The 17,209-nt window shown below is 41.8% G+C and overlaps 1 protein-coding gene across 1 annotated transcript in view; it reads right to left on the bottom strand.

Moving 5' to 3' along the window:
* The window catches only part of st6galnac5a (ST6 (alpha-N-acetyl-neuraminyl-2,3-beta-galactosyl-1,3)-N-acetylgalactosaminide alpha-2,6-sialyltransferase 5a), a 50,573-nt gene extending 34,246 nt beyond the window's left edge, over positions 1–16,327 (bottom strand). The window contains exons 1-2 of the mRNA XM_044019157.1: positions 16,205–16,327; positions 14,710–14,922 (exon numbers count right to left, since the gene is read on the bottom strand). Coding sequence (XP_043875092.1) covers positions 14,710–14,922; positions 16,205–16,219 — 228 coding nt within the window. The 5' untranslated portion in view covers positions 16,220–16,327. The remainder of the gene's footprint in view (positions 1–14,709; positions 14,923–16,204) is intronic.
* Positions 16,328–17,209: the final 882 nt, after the last annotated feature.

The following is a 17,209-nucleotide window of genomic DNA, read 5'->3' as shown; positions in this document are numbered from 1 at the left end:
CAACAAATTCTTATTCCAGACTGGAGACTGCCTGTTAAATCTTGGAGTGTGAGTGTAATAAATCCTGTCGAACTAAACCCCAAAGGAGCAATTACTGTTGTGTTCTCACAATGTAACAACAAGCTCAAGCAAAACAAAAAGGAGGCATCAATAATACATGGCCAATACTACAAACTCTGTGTGAAGGAAAGCTGTGCTTCCCTCTGAAAACATCTTCACGAGTAAATATTTTAGTTGGAATGTGTCCATTCTGTGGTGGAACAGTAGCTAATGAGGGACCGTGTGTGTGTGTGTGTGTGTGTGTGTGTGTATAAAACACCAGCTGGCAGTGACAACACTCATCATGCAGGCGGGAGGAGGAGGAGGAGGAGGAGAAAGTTTTCATGTTGGCAAACAGGACACACACACACATGAGCGCTGCTCTTGTGAGCGTTATTGTGCTTCAATGTGTGTGCGAGTGGAAATTAAGTCAACACATTGGCTTAATCTCCACACAGTTGTTGTGTACTTTCGTGTTTTGCTGCCGTCTACTTCCAGTGGACCGCGGCGTGGGGCAAACACGGAGAAAGATGGGACCGGAAAGCATACGTAGGGGAGACGGCATATTTATTTCAGCTTCTCAACTTGAAATGACCTCTGCCAAGGTTATGTTTTCAGCTCATACGTCTGTTTGCGAGCTGCATAACTCAAAAAGTAAAGGACGGATTAATGGCATTTTCTCAGGGGTAGGCTGTGACCCAAGGAAGAAATAATTAGATTTGAGTGAATTCTTTTTACTCACTTCCTAAACCCATTTCTTCCAGACTTGCCTTTATGTGATGTTGTCCTTTTAGCTTTTAATCATACTTTTTTCTTTTTTTTCTTTTTTTTTTTACCTTACTTCCACATCCTACTTGGGTAATTCTTTTATGAGACGTCTTCTTCTTGCTTTTATTGTTTTAGAGGTAATGTTTGTCTGTTTGTTTGTCTCTCTGTCTCGGTGCAGCACTCAAAGGAAGGGACAGATTCTGATTAGATTTTCTCCTAGATTTTTCCTCCTCCTAACATTTGCACAACTGAAAACTGTTTTTCTTTTTTTTTTCTGGGAACGTTGGCACAACATTTGGGTGTAAACTAGACTAATGAGTTGTTTGTGAGTCCCACTCCAAACCTCGCTAGAGTAAAACTTCAAAGATCTAAAAATATTTAAAGATTTCACAGATTAAAAGTGTGAAATGTGTGTATCAGGTTTTCTTAACCATTAATCAAAAACAAACTAATGAATGTCTTCTTCAGTTGGCTTCTCCCTTGTAGTTGTAGACAAACTGAAGTCCACTATCTTGTTTTTGTGTAAGTCAACATATTTTGTTTTAAACGATGGCATTTCTTCCCTCTAACAATATATTTTTCTTCTGTATAAATAAAATGGTAAAATCCTGTGTTGACACTGATGCATGAACTCTAATGTCATTCATTATATCTACCGATTAATCGGCCACATGATATAAGGCTGGTTATAGTTACTAGTTACGTCTCCCAAAAAGTAGTTGAGGAGTTACTGCATTGTACGAGTAACTAGTTAGGGAAAGTAACTATTGCATTACGTTATTAATGCTCAAATATGTCAAAGAATTTGCCCCATTGAGCGTCGGTGTGGGTGTGAGAGTGAATGCTTGTTTGATGGACTGGTGATCTGTCCACCGTGTGACCCTCGACTGTCGCTCTGATGTCAGCTGAGACTGGCACAGCGACCCTCATGTAGAGGATAAAGTGGTAGAAACTGGATGTATGGATGGTAACAGCGTTGTAACGACTGAAACAGTCATTAGTTAGATTACCCCATTACTGAAACAAACTAACACCGCCGTTATTCCCATCACTGCGTTCTCATACCGCAAAACAGACATAGCGGAGGATACTTAAATAGTCAGAGATCTTTCTTTCACCACTGACTGAGCAAACTCACATTACTAATTAACAATGAAAATGATGACAATCAATTCTGCATGACAAAGCTTTCTGTGTTCAACTCAAGTCCCTCAGCATCCAGGTGCAACTTAAAAAAGAGGAGGAGGAGGAAGAGGAGAGCTTGTTTATGCTTTTTAACACCACTATTTAATAGGAAAATGCTAATGGAATGAATCACAATACTAATGTTTATAGTCAAGGTAATGCCTATTCATTTACTTAATGGCTACGCACCTGAGAGGCAATAATAACCAGACTGGTGATTAGGAACGTGCACGTGAGAGCAACATCCGCAGGCTGAGCATCACAGTGAGAGAGATTATTCCTGCCAGCAGCTCTGTATCCGACTCACATCAGTAAATGGCTGTTAAGATTTTTTTTTTTTTGTCTTCCCCACTTTTCTCCAAGGTGATAAGCCTCCCCCACAAACACAGAACTCATTAGTCTAATCCTCAGTGTATTGTGTCTAGCAGGGATTCATAAAGACACAAACAATGCACACATGCATGCTAACAGCTTTGTGTCGGGGGGGGCCGCTCCCACACTGTTTTATCACTTAATGAGCCCTGACCAGCACCATTCACGTTACAGCAACACCAAGAAAAGGTTAGTGTCACCTAAGTGCAGCAGTAACTCAAGACCAAAATGGCTTTTAAAGTATAATGGAAGTGCAATATCGCCGCAATGCAAAGTGTAAATTATAACTCAGCACTTGTATATCTACTCTGACTAACACTTTCAGTCTTTTTCTTTTTTACCAATCTTCTAACAAGGACGTTGGCTTAAAAAGGAATTTAATGTTTAAGAGGCCAAAATCTTGTTTTGTGAGACCACCATTAACTTTTACCTTTGGCTGCACATTTTATCAGTTCATCAATGAGTCCAAGCCCTGCTGAAATTGTATAGATACTCTGAGAGTGTCCTTAAAAATCACTTTTCCATTATACAGCTGTAGCGCGGCTACATGTGACGTCAACAGAGTGTCGTCACTCGAAGAGCCATGAGCGCGACGTCCGACACGAGACTCGATATCGGTATTCAGCGAAAATCGTGAGCCGAATCCCAAGCCGTTCAGCCGTATTTCAGTTCACTGACCGTGTCAGGCAGAGTCTGTGCTCCAGTCATGCAGTAATAGTGAAGTAATCGTTTAAATGAAGTGATTCTAATCCATGAAGTACACCGAAAACAACTGCTTTGTCACTGCTCGTCACTAGTTTGTCTGTGACGCGTATAAAATGACATCATAGCGACCGAAAAGCGCCATGAGATAATGCGTCCACAGGCAAAAAGGTCTGTGAGGTCAAAGCAAATTGTGCCTTTGTCCACTACATCAGTTCATCCTTGAGTCCAAATGAATGTAGTACCTAATATTACAGTAATAATGTAATTTAAATATAAAAAAGTATAATTACAGAGGTTGTTTAAAATAAGAGACAGTCAATACAATGTAAGAGGACATAAAAAAGTTTAATAGGTACAGATAAAATTCCTTGTCCATCAGTGAGGAAGGTCAAAGTGTGAAAACTTGTTCTGAGTGAGCGTTGCAGAACACTGACCAGACTCAAAACGCTGATTAAGAATGATTTAACCTTGCAAAATGAAAACTCTATGTAACTCTAGAACTGAAACATAGTTTGGTATTTGTTGTATGTTTTCATAAAACTTGCCTTCACGCTTCTTGATTCTTCTTTTCTCTTGGACCAAAATAAATAAATATCAATCAAATAATATTTTTGGTATGAATGTGCTGGTCAGTTCAATAGTGTGAACTCCACTGACCTTGGTTTGAAGGTAACACGTGTTTATATTTGAAAATGACACACTACAGCTTTTGTTTTAGTTGCATAGTCCCCAAAATAACTAATATAATTAATGTTTTCTGCTTTTGAAACAGAATCATCTCTGTGATTACAAGGAGACAGTGTTTCTAATCTTATAAACTGTATAATCTTCTGCCTCACTGAGATGAGCCTCTACATCTGCTAATTTTATCAGCTCCAGCCATCTGTCTTTACAACATTCTTCTGTGTAAAACTGTCAATTACGAGCGGTGACACGTTCAAGGTACTCACGGTGATGCTCAAGGAGTTCTGCTTATTTGGAGACGTCTTTGAGGCTCTATTAAAGCCAGAGAAAGCCATTTGAATCCAATAAGCTTTGTCCAATTCAGTAAATATCTCCTCACAATCTGCTAGCTCTCTGTTGCGCGTGTGCTGGAAAACAATCAGATGTTCCTACGATGCGTGGTTTGAAACTTACGGCCCTTTTCCACTATGGTCCCGGCTCTGCACGACACAGCAAGGTTTAGGTTGCATCTCCACTACAAAAGAAGTACCTACTCAACGTGGGCGGAGTCATCACTGCAGTGTGACTGAATCAAATCACTGGAATCAGTTAGTGAAACATATTTGTTCACTACTTCCTCCATGACCGGAGCACAGACTCCGTCTGACACAGTCACTGGAGATTTTATGATTGTAGTCTTGGCTGCAGAACTGTACAAAATGTTGTTGCAGTGAGTAAATTAAGATTTGTCCTGGTTGCAGATAAGTAACATTACTTTGGCTTTGACTTAGCCAATACTTTAATATAGTTTTATCTTAATTGCTTTATATATATACATATAAAGCAATGGTACCAGTGTCTCCTGTTTGTAAAGTTCATTAGTAAGGACTATGTCACATATGAGTGGAAACAGACAGACAGGCAGACAGACAGACAGACAGATTAAACAAGTCTGCTGTTTGCTTCTGAAACAAATCGTTGGTCCCTGCTTGACATTAGAAGGATAAACAAGTTGCTCTCCAAAGGTTTAACGTTGAAACAATTTCTATTTGCTTTTGTGTTACCAGTGAAGAATGTATTTAACTTGTTTCACTACAAAAGTAGATAAGCATTTAAAAAACAAACTGTCTGCTGGCTCATAATGAGCACGCATTCAACTTGATTTATTTTGTTTTATTTTATTTTAATTAATTATCTAAAAAAACACTTTGAGTCTACATGGAAGTTCTCGGGGCTATAATCTAGTGTAGCTTTTATTTTTGCAACAAAGGATAATTTTGCTGTGTAGTAGCACAACAATGGAACCAAACAATTCACTGACAAACTCATTTAAGACATGCAAAACATTGTGCAGCCTGTAAATATGACTCATAATGAATCGTCTCTTAAGCTGCTTCGTGCATCTTCTCACTGTAACTCTCACAGTCTTTTTATTGCACATGAAGACAGAGCAGGGAAAGGCAGTGATGCTCTTCTTCAAAATAGCTGGACGCATGGTCAAGAGGTCAGAATAGAGAGCAGCTCAGTCTGAGCATGCTAAGAGGCTCTGATTTCCTGAAACTGACAATCTGACACTCTGGAATCCAGACTTTATAACTCTCTGTAACTCAGTTTTTCTGTTCAATTGTTTAACTCTGTCACTTTTCTGATGAACAACGAGTGCTCGGTCCTCCTGGTCTACAAAATGTTGACCAGCATCATGACTTCGTCCTCGCTTTGTCCACAACCAGGATTTTCATTACGCTTTTATCCAAAGCGACTTACAAAAGACTGATGGAGGAGGAGAGTGCAGAAGTGAGTGTAAGGGAGGGTGGAGGGTAAGTGCTAGGACAGAAGATGCTCTTCAAGAGCATCTATCTTCAAGAGCTTCTTGAAGATAGACAGGTACGCCCCTGTCTCGGTACGTCATTCCACCAGCGCGGAACGACACACAAAGAGAGTCTGGACTGTCTTTTGAACGGTGTCGTCGAGGGGTAACATAAGCCTTCAGGAGAGCATTTAAGCGGGTGGGAGCAGACCCATGAAGCAGGCTAGCACGAGTGATTTGAATTTGATGCTGCACACCCGCAGCTCATCTTTACATCTGATGGTATAAAAGCTTTTTCATCACAAAGCCACCAAAGAAAGCACAAATTCTGAGATCAGATAATGTGATGAAAATCTCCGTGGCCTGTGTCTTGCTCACTGGCCATTCTCTCCAATATGCAATTAAACGCCATGTATGGATTAGACTTTAAGTGTTAAAGCATCCTTCACCTGAACTTTCCATATACAGAGGGAATCAGACAAAGGTCAACTTTTATGCACGCATCCCGCGCTTTTGTGTGACTCTCCGTTTCTTCTCTGCTCTTGCATGATTGCATGTAATGTATGTGAGGATGAAATGTTTTGTTCTCGCGTCTGTGCTCCAGGGGGAGGCAGTCTGCAGTAGGGCTCATATGCAATTGCAATTTTCCTGGTCAATATTGTGATGTAATTATTCTGTTTGGTATTTGTGTTTGATTTGGAAATGATTTATTGTCCAGCCGTAGTCTGTGGTTTTAACATCTAGAATAGTTATTACCATGTTAATATTCACTCACAGAGTATTTCTTTAGGTATTATGAATACCCCTTTCTGGATATTTTCTATTTTTGGAGATGGTTGTGTGTGAAAATCCCAGTAGGTTTTCAGTTTTTGAAATGCTCAGAGCAGCAAGTAACTTAGATCACTTTTCTTCCTCATTCTGGTACTCAACTTGAACATCAGCAGGTCGTCTTGACCATGTCCACATGCCTGAATGCATTGGCTGATTAGATACTTGTTGTGAGACCAGTCAGATCTGTCCTTCACTCTCCAGAAACTGCCGTCCAACTGTCTTTGTTGTGGAGTTTGCGGGAGAGCTGTGATGTCCTCATCTCCTGTTTTGGTCTCACCACTTACATATAAAGAACTTGACCAGTTTCAGCATGGTGAACGATGCGTCATGTGAAATTATTCTCAGACGAGCCTTGCTGCTGATACAACCCGAATTAATGTCTAGTCTCCAGCAGAGAGGAAGGAGAGAGCGGAAGAAACCCCTGCGTGAGCTCAGGAAAAAATGCTTACTCCTCTGGAAGTGTAATCAGTAAGTTTGTCAGAGTGAGCGGGAGGCTTCGACGGAACCTTCGAAGGATTGCCATGTCTTTTCAATGGGATATACATCAAAGTGAATGTTTCCACCGACAACGTGATGCAGCCAATGATTTTAAGTCTTTCGTTGTGACTCGCCTGTGGTCAGGTTCCTTCTCCAACTTTTGCTTTGCCACTTCTTGTTTCACACATTGCCAACTTTAATACAACTCTGCTCTTTTGCTCCGTTTTTGGCCAAGAAGCGCATTGTTTTCAAAGCTCGAGCCTACATAATTAATAACCTTGGCATCCAATATGTTTCTAATCTATGTGTGTGTGGGTGGTGGGGTGCTCACAGCATACAGAAAGAGATTACGCCAAAATACAAATAACAGTATGATCATTCTTCTCTCCCAGCATGGAGGACATGCTCATTAATCACAGCTAAAGAGCTGAGTAATGTAGCTGGCCTTGTGAGTCTGAGGAGCCAGAGGACGTAAAAGCAAAGGAATTGGCTTTTTATTGCAATGCTTCCTGTTCGTCGTCTCTTTGTATTCCCTCTCAGTGATGTGGAAGGCAGCAGCAGCAGCCCATCATCTATCTCCTGACGCTGTGGCAAAAGGTATCATCCATTTCTCATATTTTAACCTTTCCAGATCTTTTATGGTCTCTTTGCGGCCAAATGAGGAGGGTCCCCCGCCGCCTACAGCTTACCAAGCACCAAAGGTTAAAAGACATTGAAGCATGAAACCACTATTCAGCTCATGACACGTGCCTCGAGAAATTTCCCTCCACTTCTTTTATGTGTAAAATGTATGACTCCTCCAGTGATTCCCTAACCACAGAATGCTAAGAGGCACCAAGTGTGAGATTACTCCATTGAGGGAATGCTTATCGAGAAGCTGCCTCCCTCCCCTGCCTCCTTCATCCATAATTGCTTTCCAAGCCTACGTTGGACAGAGCCTGAAGCTGTTTTATGTTTTTTTTGGGAGCAAAATGCACATGAGATAAGTTGACTATGCCCCAATTGGGACCACTGTGGCATGACGAAACCAATATTCTTTTCTCTTCAGTCAAAACGAGCATTTTCTAGCATTCTAACAAGGTCTCTCTATGAAAGCAGGAGTTATCCGTCTGTAATGTTTTGTCCAGCTCTCAAAAACTTAAAACTCCTAATGATACAAAACACAAAGACAGGCCTCGCCCCCCCCACACACATAAACATGCACAGATTTGTACACACAGACACACACAGCCCTGCAGACTTCACAAACACTGTTAACGCACATAAAACGACTACAGAGTCCTTGGCTACAGCGGCTTAATTGGGGAGTTTTCTGTCTTGCTATCCAGCTGGCTGACTGCGTGGCAAAATCTTAACGAAGAGTGAAAAATGGCTGTGTTACTCGGAGAGAACCAAAGAAGATGCGCTGTCTGAGATGAAATATTAAATATCTCACTCTTCTCCAGCTGTCACCAAAGCTGTGAGAATGATGCTTTGTCATGTCTCCACGGCACAGATGGCTTTGCTTCTCCTTGACTTATGCCTTCAGGCAAAGTCCTACCTATAGTCAGAGAGTGTTTTCTGCCGCAGATATAGCATGTCGAACACCAACCCTGTCCCAACAGAAGAGCCTTGCTTTTGTAATTTCTTCAGGTTTTTTTTTTTTTCACATCTGTTGGTTTTTGGCATGCTGAGTTATAAAAACTTCAGTGATCCTCTTACGTTTCATCTCATGCCACCATTAGGTCAAAACTTCCACCGCTTTATCCTCCACATGAGGGTCGCGGGGGGGAAGCTGGAGTCAGTCCCAGCAGACGTAGGGTAGGAAGCAAGGCTCACCCTGGACCAGCTGCCAGTCTATCTCAGAGCCAGCACCCATTTAACACTCACATTCACACCTACAATCAATTTAGACCCCATTTAGACCTAGTATTAATGTGTTGCCCCTGAACTGGGATTCAAACCAATCTTGCTGTGAAGAGCGACAGTGCTAAACACTGTGCTGCCCTTACTCTACATACTACACGTCTTGCTGATGGCATTAGTAAGAGCTGAACTAAGCAGACCACTGTAGCTCGCTCTTCATCTCTACTCGAAGTTTGCATTACAAGGTAATCTTAGACACAATTAACATGGCATACCCCCAGTCTCTATTTTCTTTTGTTCCTTTTTTGTTTGTTTTTGTGCAGCATAACTTGATTTGGTGACATTTTCTGGGGATGAAGGTTATGGCACAAGAACAAATGTTTATTTCACGGTGATCTGGACACGGATCTGGATTCAGGATATTTAGAAAACATTCAATAACCTTGTGAGACAGGAGGTGAATTGACTTTAAGTGTGTTTACACGCACAGTTTAATCGAGCTAGTCCAACTAAGACAATCGGACAACCTGTCGAGTCAGAGTATATATGCTGAGGAGAAAATTGATTTATTGGCCGTGTACGTCTGACTCCATCTCCATAGGTGGCGCTGTATCTCTCTATAGGCTAGTGCACATTGAATCAGTTTCCTGTTGACCTTTACATCACAGAAAAGCGGCGATTGGCGAGATGGTTCTGTATGTTTCATACCTGCTGTACATGTTGATCGTGATAAATCTTCTCTGTAGCTTTCACTTTAGCCGACGCCATTAAGTTGTTTGTTCTTTTCCAGCATCAGTACTGCAGTTTATACGTCGTCTCCTTCTACCTTAAAGACCAGAGAGGAAAATTTGGTGCATGTGCAGAACACCAAGTCTGAGTCCAGTCCGAATAAGCGTATACATCAGACTATGAATCCCATTATCCAGGTATGTTAGTCGGACTAAGACTAGCTTTACATGACATCAAATTATTGTCGTAGTGCGACTGAAATCGGACTATTAACGCGACTGCGGTAAACTGAGTGAATATTTTTGTTTGCTCTGTGCTAACCTGATGGAATCACACTTTACGTATCACACGTTGGTGGATTTTGTCTGTTGAGAAGCCAAAGGTCTGACTTTTAATCATATGAAATACATCCTGTGTCTTGTTTAACAGGAAGAAAGGCTGGCTGATGCCTTTCCAGCTTGACATGAGGGCACCTCTCGTGTTTGATAAGACTCCCTCGCTCTCGTCTGAAGTCTCCTCCATTACGTCGTCTTCACCTGACTTGCAGGATATCAGTTAGGAATCTGTATGATTCTAGTGTCAGAGAGGCAATCACGGCCTCATCCTTGCGTCTCCACAGAGAGACAGGGGAGTGTGGATTCCTCTGCCTCTCTTCCTCTTCCTCCTCCTCCTCCTTCTCCACACAGAGAAAATACAAAGCAAGTCCTATGGGAGTTCACTCTCTATCTTTCACTCTTGTGTCTGTCTCTGCCTTGTCTCATTCTCCCCGGCTGAACCTTTCTTAGGTCATACATTCTTTTATCATTCTCTCCATCCTCACCCTTTCCTAGTTTTGTCTCTTCGCCTTCACTTTACAAGCGTCTCTTTCCCTTTTCATTCCGGTCCTATTTCTTTTTTTTCCTATGCTTCCCTTATCTTGTCCTTTTCCCCCACAGTTTTCACAGCACAAGTCCAATGCAACCAGTGGGGCTGCACAGAAATAAATGAGCTTTTATTCAAACCTAAATCAAAATGGCTACTTTGAAACCCCCTTGGGTTCATTTAATAGATTTCACATGCATAAATTTAGTTGGTAAAACTTTGGTTTGCAGCCCCACAAGGGTAGTGCAACCAGATTTTATGGAAAATGTTTAATGTCTTGACCAAGAGAGTGCAGAAAACCTATAGGCATCAGAATGTTTCTTGGGTGGTGCTGAGTTCAATACTCTGTGGAAGATAAAGTGAAATGGTCAAAGGCTTCCCAGCACTGCACCCGGCGTGCCAGCCAGCTGATATCTTTGAAAGATCAATATGGCAGAGAGGTCAGCAAGGAGCGATGAGGAAGACAAATGTCCATGTCATGCTATTCTTTTACAAACGCTGATCTTTCAGCACCACGGGAGAACAAATGCAATGCTAAGGCAACGACTTTCGCATGCCTGGAAATGTGCAGATAGAGCTCAGCCGTGTTGTCAAACTGCAGGGAGGAGAAAACGCAACTGAAAGCAAACTATGTAAAGGCTGTTCCAACACATGCTGTAGTAGCAAGTAGAATTCATAGCACAAAGTATTGATTGCAGCTTGCAGTGACAGAATGTGAAGGGTAGCATAATAGCAGGTTTGAAGAAGCATAAATGATGTTCAGGGAAAGCCGTGGCCAATTGATGTCCCTTGTCACCAAAATGTCAATAAGTTTATTGCCAAGAGAAAAAATAAATTGGCAGTTTAGTTATGATGCTCGACTGCTCCCGTCACTGGGAGAAAATCAATTCTCATCCATAGCTGGGTTTACTGACGCATTACAGACAAATCCTCATAAAATCAAAACGTACACGGTCACTGGATATTGACATTTCAGGCAGTGAGGGGGAAAAAAAAGATGCTGCTGCATGTCCCATCAGCTGTATTAGAATATGACAGACTCGTTTTATATTCATTTGTGCTCCACTCGGCTTGAACTGCATGACTAAATAATCCAAAGACCAAAATCTAAACATCTGGGATACTGACCGCAGCTCTGCACAAGACTGAACTGGATTTTAGTGTCCTACATATTCACCTTTAATTATTAGTAGTGCAACAGTCTCGGGCCACCATCAGCTACACTTTATACTTGTTTCCAGGAAACATGTTTGCAAAAACCCAAATATCTGCTGTTTACGCCAGGTTTATTCAAGACATGCGTATTATAGACACATGACTTACTAATATATAAGACCAACTTTCAGTCACATCATTCCAATCCAAATGCCAAGGATCCCTGAATTTGACTGACATAAAAACAACAAAGCTTGTGGTGCCTTGAGACCTTTGCACAGAACTTTATATGGGTCATAATTCCTTTGCCATCTTTATATATTTGACCCTCTTCGTGCATTACTTAATAAGAGACAAATGGTCTCTTTTGTCTTACATTCATTCATCGTCATCGTCTACCGCTTTGTCCTCCGTATGAGGGTCGCAACTTATGGCGCTGATGGTGCCAATCCCAGCTGACATATGGTGAAAGGCGGGGGATGTCTTGTGAGCACTTTTTTTTTTTTTAACTAAGCCTCTATTAAAATACCAAACCGATATTAATCACTGTGTCCAGCCTGCAAATCAATATGTTTTAGGAATAAATGATGAAACTGGAAGAGGAAATGTTGTTTCAGGCATGGGTTCGTATTTATTACTAAATGACTGATGTCAGGGGGGAAAGCAACCACAGTCTACACACAGACGAGAATAAATCTCCCATTTTAACCGGTTATCTTTGTTAGAATTGTTAACAGCACCTTACCCCAGGACACTCAAGGCACTCAAGGTTGAAACAATGGAGATACTGTAGATATATATATAGACGCTCATTTACTGCTTGAGGATGCATGTTCACACATGGTTGTCAGTACGTACCGTCCACACGGTCATTCATACACGTCAATGTCATCATGCAGCCTTGTTGATGCTTTAAATGGGAAATTTAGACTTTAGATTTGATTAGAGTGATTTGAAATGGCAATGTATCAGAGAGTGACAGTGGAAAGAGAATCAGTCCTGACTTTATTTTGGTCTCTTGGTTCTAAGGTTTTCCATTTTGGGTCAGTTTGCCCTTATTTCAGACGACAGCTAAGCACCAAGTTACTTAGAATAAAAACGTGTGACTGCAATGGCAACTTATAAACGAGTGATTTTATCTTTTATCAATCTTTAGGCAGATTGATGACACAAGCTTTCCCTGTAACGCAGTGATTTAATAGGACACTAAAGACGGAATGACTCCAAATGCAGACAAACAAGCAGTGAAGAATCCCACCAGCTGAACTTTTCACGGTCGTCAGCAGCAGCGTGCCCGATAAGTTTATATACTTGTTTTCTGCACCCGTGAGGACTTTTCTTAAAGAATAATTGTTCCACCTTCTGTTGCCAACGTGCTTTGCTCTGTCACAAGATTGAGTGACTCTCCAGAGCTCCTGGTGTTTAATTTAGCAAAAGTTCATTTATAAACCAGGCTGCTTTTTTATGACATTCAAGAACATAGTGTCTTCCACATGAAACGCGTTAAAGAGGAATAGCTGTCTAATCCTCACAGATTATTCATATTATTCAAATTACTCCTATCTAAATTATTTTACCGCATGATGTGATGATTCAATGCATGTTTTTTCTTCCACCCACGGATATTTGTGTGTTTGTGTGAGTGTTGTTCTGCTGTGGAAAGCTGGACACAAACACATGGTTGTGGGGGTCGGAGAGACCCTAGCCTCAAGGCTCTGTTTGAAGTGAGTCCTCCATCTTCTCTGTTCAAAAGTCAATCAAAGAAGGTTCAGAGTCCAGCAGCATCATCCAGCACAACAGAGTCAAAATCCAACAAAACAACCACAGAGACTTTCAAAGCTCCCGAAGCAACACAGTGATTACAGTGAGATGTAAAACAACAGTGAGACATCATTTGTAGTTATTTTCTCCCCCATAGACTGAATGTAAGAAAAAGAGGATGTCGTCTTTCGCTTGTAAAACCACACTTCATTTTTTCAAGCCTTGAAATTTACAATTCGATTGCCGCCAAACCTGGGACTTCCCCTGCAACCAGACACTTATTGGATAATACCAGCTGTCAATCACACTCATGTCCCCTTTTTCATTTATTCAACATCATTTACAAAATCGATGCCATGTTATTGACAAAGACCTGAAATTACTCCTCAGGTAAATGTTTTAAAGACAATAACAATCGAGTGAGAAGTAGGCTACTTTTCCCCCACATACGGACCTTTTTACACAGCTGTATCGCCCCCTGGTGGCCGCTCAATAAAGTGCTACTTCTTGGTTCAACTTGTGTCTGTGCACGAGCCTTCCAAACTTTCTCTTTCTCTACACTCTAAACATCTTAAATCCAATTACTGCAGAACTGTTGCATCCATTATGTGGGTCAGTGGTGCAGACCGCTTCACAAACCATTATCAACCAAATTGCCCCACAGAGGAGCATAATGCTGCTGTATGTCCCCCTTAAAAAAACCAAAAACAGACTAAAAAGAACCCTTTACAGGGTGATTAGGTCTACTTTACTTGCAGTACCTTCACTCCCCAGTACTCACATTGATTGTTTTCTCCTGCCTTGGTAAATAGATGGAAGTCAATACTCCCCAGCAGTGACGTCAGGGTTCACTGAGCTGCAGATCTCTGGGGTTTATCAATTAGAGTGTAAGAATGCAACCAAGGATTTCTTTTCTATGTATAAGCTGTTATTAGTAAAGACAGGTGGCTACTGAGTGTCATGCAACACTGTGTTAAAGAAAAGTGTGATTAATGACAGAGGGAGGCTCTCTCTCTCTCTCACTCTCTCTCAAAAGAGGTGTGCAGGTAGAAGACTACTGATCATTAGACAGACGGAAAGGTGTGTGATCTTGAATTTGTTTCAGGTGGAGAAAGAGAAGCTGTGGTGCACATAAAATGGTAGAGAAAGTGGTGCCAGTAGAATGGTTTCATGTGGGGAATACGAATGCTTTGTGCAAATAAAACGGTATCTGGTAGACAAAGCAAACAGAAATAGGACAGTTTTAGGTGAATAAGGGGCAAATAAAATGGCATCAGGTGGGAAAATGCAAATGAAAAAGTTTCAGATGCACTAACCAAACCAAAAAACAAAGTGGTTCAAATGTTCAAATAGAACAGAAAGTGGTGCAAATAAATCTGGTTGCAAATTAAAGAAAGTTCAACTGGCTTCACCTGCACAGTCTTTGCAGTCAATGCATCATTAGCTACGTCACTCATTCCCCAGTTCCCATTCCTTCATTATGGAAGACGCACAGGACCACATCTGTTTACCTTGTGGTCGATGATGCCACTGTATCCCTGGAGAACCGGGGGATGAGGCTTGGCCACCCTGACGGAGGCTTCAGTGGGCCGCCGCTGCAGCTGTTCATGCTGTTGGACGTGCGTGTCGTTAGCGTCCCTGGAAGCGATGTTGAAGCTTCCGTTGTATACGAGGAACAAGCTGGCGCACAGGAGAAGCACGAGAAGCACGGTTACCCCATGGCGCTGACACAAAGACACAAGCAGATGCTGACAAATTAGTCCAGTTGTGGAAAAAAAAGGTAGTTGAGGCTGCACCTGTAGACATAATGGCAGGTGAGATGTAGCCGGCTCTCACAGGCAGACATCATCATTAACACACTTCACATTCAAACCAATGTCAAATGAGTTCACACAACATTGATTAAGCCTGTCAGCCCAACACGACTCTCTGTGTTTCTCAGTTTTTAAGATCTCATGTCAAGACAAACGCAGGGAACAAGTAAAGTGAGACAGCTGCACACAGGTTTGAGTATGACACATGAAAATACAAAGACGAAGGAGAAGCTCGGTGAAGCTCAGTGGCTTCTTCTGCAGATTAGCACCTTTTCCACCACAGGAACTTTTCTCATTTACCCGGGATTTTGAAAAACCTTGGCGCGTTTCCACCGAAATTCCAAAATACCAACTCGCGACTAGGGACTTTTCAGATGACCAGGAAGTTATAGATTGGTGGAACACATTTCGCAGCTGTTTAAGCCAGTGCGGCCGCAACCAACCTTTAAACAAGACCTTTAAAAGAAGATGAAGAAAGAAGAACTTATGGAGCAAAAGAAAAGGATGTAGGACAGGTGAATGGACGTCGAGGTCCAAATCGGCCGAGTGTCATGACTTTGAGGTGCAGTGGAAACGCAAACCACACAGACTACCTGGAAATTTTAAATAAGTTCCTGTTAATAAGTGGAAAAGGAGGAAAAAGGGCTACTGACAAAATCCCTTCTTGCCCCCACTCCTGCGGCCCTGTGCTGCAGCTGTATGCACACAAAAGCTCCCTCAGTCACATCATTTCTGTTCACAAAAACAGAATGATGAACTGATTTACAGTGAGTGTCACAGGTCAATGTTCACACCAGTATCCTGACTTTGTTCTCAATCCCTGTGGAACTACAGAATCTTTCTTTTTTTTTAAAAAGAAGACACTTTTCATTTGTTTTGTTTTTTTAATGTTTGGGATGTTTCATCCAAACTGGGTTCAAGTAATATTAGCCACACAACACCATCATCATCCTCATCATCACAAACACCAGTCCTTCGCATTAACGCGCAGGAAAACAAACCGGCAGCGCGCTGTGGTCCACGCTGTGGGGTTTAATGTAAGAGAAGCCAGAGGTTTTAGTGGCGCACGGAGCGCGCGGAGCGCACAGCTGCGCGCCACATTGTTCCACATCCTAATCTTTTCATCCCACCTACACAGCTGAACACAAACGAGCACTTAAAGACAGTGACAGCTGCCTGAGGTGATCTTTACCATGGGTGTCTTCATTTTGCCGAGTGCTGTCTTTATCGTCTCATGGTGTCCAGTGTGTGTCCTCTGACCGCTGCGTCCCACCACGGTCCACTCTCCGCTCCTCTTGAGTGAAAGCAGCCTGACTGCCGCTGCCCGTGTGTCTCCAGCCTGGAGCCCAGTCGCAATTCATAGTGGAGAGCGAGGCGCCAGATGTTCACTCGTGTCTGTCTTCCGGGTCTTAAAGCCCCGCGTGTTTGAGGTGCTGGAGAGCTGAGTTGAGGCTGGGTTAATTAAAGAGACTACCTGCTGCTGGAGGGTGATAAGGCCGTTTTGTTTAATGGTTTATTTCCCGCTGAGTAATATTTGATGGGAATCTCTGCTTGGATTACTCTGGAGTACAGTGTGTCATCTCTGGATGTCTTCTGCATTAAATATGAGGGGGATTAGAAATGCATGGGATGTGATACATGGTACGGACTCGTCTTTTATAGCTCGCTTACATTAACAGCGAGACTTTATTAACCACTGCTGCTGCTGGACGATAGCAAAGTTCATTTACTCAAGGTACATATTTATCTCAAGTCAAGTCATATTTCTATTCCATGGGCTTTTGTACTTTTTTCATTCGCTGCAGATCAGAGATGGAAGTCACACATGAGACATGAGACTCAAGTCTTCAATTAAATCAAGTCAAGTCCTATGAATATAGAAGATGAAGATGATTTCCCACATATTCCACATTTAAATACGTTTAAAAAATGATGACGTTGAACTAGAGTTGAAACACTGTATTACTCATACAATGTAAGGACTGCTTCATGGTCCCAACTGAATTGTTTATAAAATATATATATATATATAATTAATGTTGATACAATGAAGACCTACAGAGCCTGAAATATAAAGAATACAGACATTAGGCCTACATTAAACTGTGGAAATTAATTTCATATATTAGTAATATTAGAGAAAAAACGGCATGTTTTACAAACTAATCATGACCCACCAAGATTACTGACTCCTCAT

Source organism: Solea senegalensis, linkage group LG1, assembly GCF_019176455.1.
Source record: "Solea senegalensis isolate Sse05_10M linkage group LG1, IFAPA_SoseM_1, whole genome shotgun sequence".
Taxonomy (NCBI): Eukaryota; Metazoa; Chordata; class Actinopteri; order Pleuronectiformes; family Soleidae; genus Solea; species Solea senegalensis.
This window is presented reverse-complemented; position numbering and strand designations above follow the sequence as displayed.